Raw genomic sequence first — 5,000 nt, forward strand, 5'->3', positions numbered from 1 at the left:
TAGGGTCTAAACTGTTCCCTAGCAACAGAATCCCAGTGACTCAGTCTATAGTATTCTGACAGCTATGAACACTTTGAGTTGAGAATACCAACCATCTCCTCCAGCTGCACTTGGATCTGTCTGTGAACTTCAGCCATCTGGAATAGCACATCCCCTGCACAGAGCGAGAGAGAGAGAGAGAGAGAGAGAGAGAGGGAGAGAGGGAGAGGGAGGGAGGGAAGACATCAGCAACAATGACCAACACAACACATCCCTAGAGCTGAAAAGGAGAGAAGACAAAAAACGAAAAAGAAAGACAGAAGCTAAGAAAGCTAAGACAGAAAGAGGAAGGAAGAAAGAGACATCGAGAGGGAGATTGAGCGCCTGAGAGAGAGAGCCTGAGAAAGAGAGGGAGAAAGAGAGAGAGCCTGAGAGGGAGAAAGAGAGAGAGCCTGAGAAGGAGAGGGAGAAAGAGAGAGAGAGCCTGAGAAAGAGAGGGAGAGAAAGAGAGAGAGCCTGAGAAGGAGAGGGAGAAAGAGAGAGAGAGCCTGAGAAAGAGAGGGAGAGAAAGAGAGAGAGCCTGAGAGGGAGAGGGAGAAAGAGAGAGAGAGAGCCTGAGAAAGAGAGGGAGAGAAAGAGAGAGAGCCTGAGAGGGAGAGGGAGAAAGAGAGAGAGAGCCTGAGAGGGAGAGGGAGAAAGAGAGAGAGCCTGAGAAAGAGAGGGAGAGAAAGAGAGAGAGCCTGAGAGGGAGAGGGAGAAAGAGAGAGAGAGCCTGAGAGGGAGAGGGAGAAAGAGAGAGCCTGAGAGGGAGAGGGAGAAAGAGAGAGAGAGCCTGAGAGGGAGAGGGAGAAAGAGAGAGAGCCTGAGAGGGAGAGGGAGAAAGAGAGAGAGAGCCTGAGAGGGAGAGGGAGAAAGAGAGAGAGCCTGAGAGGGAGAGGGAGAAAGAGAGAGAGAGCCTGAGAGGGAGAGGGAGAAAGAGAGAGAGAGCCTGAGAAAGAGAGGGAGAGAAAGAGAGAGAGCCTGAGAGGGAGAGGGAGAAAGAGAGAGAGAGCCTGAGAGGGAGAGGAAGAAAGAGAGAGAGCCTGAGAGAGAGAGAGAGAGAGCCTGAGAAGGAGAGGCAGAAACAGAGAGAGAGCCTGAGAGGGAGAAAGAGAGAGAGGCTGAGAGGGAGAGGGAGAAAGAGAGAGAGAGAGAGCCTGAGAAAGAGGGGGAGAGAGAGAGAGAGAGGGAGAGAGGGAGAGAGAGAGAGAGAGACCCAGCGTGCAGAGCCCATGCAGCAACACAAGACACACACATATATAGGACAAGTGGTAACTAGGACAGTGAGTGGCGAACATTATGGAGAACTTTGTTTTTGGTACATTGGGAAACATAGAAAGCAGATAAATGATCAAATAATAAGTAATGACAAGTGAGAACCAAATTGAAACGTAAAGGAGGTAAAACGTTCTTTTTTTTATAGAAAACAAGCTGAGGGAGACAAAGTGCTTCAAAGGGGCACACAATCCATGGGATTGCTGGGGGAATTTAAATTCAGAGCCTTGGAGCTTGTAAGCACTGATGTGTTGTGGAGATCAAACATATGCCCTTATCTTTCTTTGATCAGTCTCAACTTCAGGCAAGGTGCTTCCTCGAGCGCGATATCAAAGAAAGTGTCATGTCTCCACACACAAAGGAGTGGAAAAGGAGAGAACCAAAATGGGGGAGCGATAAGGAGGCTCATGCAGCTAGTGAGCGTGTTGTCAGATACCTACATGCTGCCTCTTCTGAATATGCAGTGCATTGTCAAGAAAACACAAAAGACTGGATTGAGCGAGGGGACACATACAGAAAGAGAGACCTGGTGGAAAGACAGTGTGAGACCTACAGAGAAATGAGAGACACACAGAAAGCCCCTTTAGCTGTAGCATTAGCGATGCCCAAGTTATTTACTTGCATCGTGAAAATGTATAGCGATTAGCTGATATCGAGTGCATTCACCTGTCGGAACCTATTTCCATGGGACCAAGTTATTAGTACAGTTTCAAATTAATGTGTTCCTCTGTCAACAACTTGCTGTCTTTTGGAAGCAGTTTCTAATGTGATTTCCATTCCAATTTCCTATGAGAAAACAGAAAACTATGCCTGCAACGAGCAGAGATGAGAATTTAAATAAATGTTAGACAGGTGATCCGATCATATTTTAGTATTGTCTATTCACGAAATCACAGGCTTCATAAAAGAAATGGCGCATCATCATCACAGAGAAATGAATAAATTATGGTAAATATTATGTGATTGCATAATTATTTATCCATTAACAATAATTAAAGGAACACTCTGCCCATTTTCAACCAGCTTTGTATCATTAGAACATCAGTAGTATATCAGAAAACTGTAAACTGTTTTGAAGTCTGTCATTTAATTTGACAGTTATTGAGTGTTAAAGTGTGGACCAGTGACATCACTGGTCCACACTAACTCAAATGAATAACTCATTAACTCAAATCAATAACTGTCAAACTAGATGAATGATGAATAGTTTGACAGTTATTGAGAGTTGATTTGAGTTAATGAGTTATTAATTTGAGTTAGTGTGGACCAGTGATGTCACTGGTCCACACTTTAACACTCAATAACTGTTAAATTAAATGACAGACTTCAAAACCGTTTACAGTTTTCTGATATACTACTGATGTTCTAATGATACAAAGCTGGTTGAAAATGGGCGGAGTGTTCCTTTAAACAATTTGAAAATAAGTACAAATAACAGCCATGTATTGGACATTTATTGGACATTTTGTGAGAGCAGGGGCAGCTTATCTTACACCACATTTACACCTGGTTTTAAATGTGGCCTGTATCCGGATATGTTATCTGGATGTTATCTGGATAAGGAAATGCATGCTAATGCAAGGTGTAAATGCATCGTGATCAGGATGTGATCAGATCTGCCTGAGCACATCTGGAGGTAGTTTGGCTCACATTATGTTCAGATCACTTTCACCACATTTACACCTGCTATTTAAATGCAACCATTATCCAGATAACTTATCCGGATACAGGTCGCATTTAAAAACCAGGTGTAAATGGGGTGTAAGTGCAATATCACACCATATAAGAATGTTATTTATTTATTTATGTATTTAATTATTTGTTTATTTATTTAATTGTATTTATTTATTTATTTATTTATTTATTTATTTATTTGCTTCCTTATTTCACACTGCTTCTGCTGTGTTCTCCTTTTGAACATTGAACTATAGAGTATCTCATCTATTACAAAATGCTTGGTGGGTGAAATTAGACCTGAGGTGGCTTCAGTGAAAACTTCAGTGCATGTCTGTCTGTCTGTCTGTCTGTCTGCTCTCACCAAAGGGCTTTGGAGTGGCCTCTCTGTATGTACAAAGCAAGCTGCTACACACAGATGACACTGAACTGAGTGTGACAGCTTGGACTTCAACCGCTAAAAGGAACAAAAGGGGGACATGAGCGAGAGCAGCAAAGCAGCCGGATCCTCCAGAGACACCGTATCGCTGCAGGAGACACCACACCGCTGCGGGAGACTAAAACATTCACAGGCTGTGAAGGAAAGAAATGTTAAGAGCATCTCTGGCAAACTGTTGGTGTAATTGACAGATTACTGTGACGATGACTGACAGTTGTTGCACGAGGTGAAGTCATACAGGAAGTTATGAATATCTGGAGGGCAACACAAACACAAACCTTGCACAATCAATCCTATGGACCTTGTTAGCAGCAGCAGCTAATTCCCTCTAAAAAACCTTGCTTCTTACAGATTCTGCTCTATACTAATGGACTAATAGACAGTGAGATCAATTATTAACTTTACTGTTCAATAAATAAAACAATGGGCAATCCACAAATCTACTTGACCAATTCCCCCTGCTGTCCTGGTCATTGCTCCACCCCCTCTGCCGATCTGGGGAGAGTTGTAGACTAGCACATGCTTCCTCCGATGCATGTGCAGTCGCCAGGAGCTTCTTTTCACCTGACAGCAAGTTTCACAGGCAGGACGTGGCGCGTGGGAGGATCATGCTATTCCCCGCCAGTTCCGCTCCCTCCCTGAACAGGTGCCCCAACCGACCAGAGGAGGCACTAGTGCAGCCAACAGGACACATACATGTACAGTAGTACCCTTAATCCGGCTTCCCACCTGCAGACACGGCCAATTGTGCCTGTATGGATACCCGATCAAGCCAGAGGTAACACGGGGGCTCGAACCTGCGACCCTCATGTTGATAGGCGGGGAATCTACCGCTGCACTACCCGGACGCTTAGTATGTTGGCTGTTTCTGTGTTTTTCTGTGTACAACAAGCTACTCATAAATAATTGTCCCTAGTGGGATTAATACAGTTGTTTTGAATTTGAATCATAAAAACCATGAGCTGTAGCTGTGTGTGCGTGTGCGTGCGCGTGCGTGTGTGTGTGTAGCAAAAGCCAATAATGTTTGAAGAAGAAAAACTCTTGCTATTCTTTTAAAATCTCAATCCAGGCTAATTAAAGCATCTACACTTCCTGTGTGCCCATACGGCCCAGTGTGTGTGTGTTTGTGTGTGTGTGTGTGTGTGTGTGTGTGTGTGTGTGTGTTTGTGTGTGTGTGCCCATGCAGCACAGGCCTCTTGCCTGTGTGCAACCTGCTGATCTTGTGTCTCACAGGAACAGAGAAGCATGCAGGCCAAAGCATCCTGTCAGCTCCAGCAGGCCTATAAGCCGATTACAGATACTCATCCCTGATCACAGCTCCTCCTCCGGCTTAAAAAGCCTGTCATTCTGTTGGCGGATCAATTAACAAATGAGCAGCCTTCACAGTGCTACAACACACACACACACACACACACACACACACACACACACACACACAAACACACAGGTTGGCAGGGGGCTGGGTATCGTTTGAAAAAAGTATGATACCAGTACCAAAAACCAGTACCCTGATACCAACAACAATAGAGGACTTCATTCAATACTTTTTTTTTTACTGCCAACTCCGTCACCTACACCGTGCTCAACTTCACCA

The 5,000-nt window shown here is 44.5% G+C and overlaps 1 protein-coding gene across 2 annotated transcripts in view; it reads right to left on the minus strand.

The window, feature by feature from the left end:
- Positions 1-5,000, minus strand: part of baiap2a (BAR/IMD domain containing adaptor protein 2a) — an 83,892-nt gene that overhangs the window by 30,330 nt on the left and 48,562 nt on the right. For both annotated transcript variants that reach the window (XM_083650242.1, XM_083650243.1), the window contains exon 4: positions 93-154. In XM_083650242.1, the coding sequence (XP_083506368.1) occupies positions 93-154 (62 nt within the window). The remainder of the gene's footprint in view (positions 1-92; positions 155-5,000) is intronic.

The sequence above is a fragment of the Poromitra crassiceps genome (genome assembly GCF_964638095.1).
Source record: "Poromitra crassiceps genome assembly, chromosome: 13".
NCBI lineage: Eukaryota > Metazoa > Chordata > Actinopteri > Beryciformes > Melamphaidae > Poromitra > Poromitra crassiceps.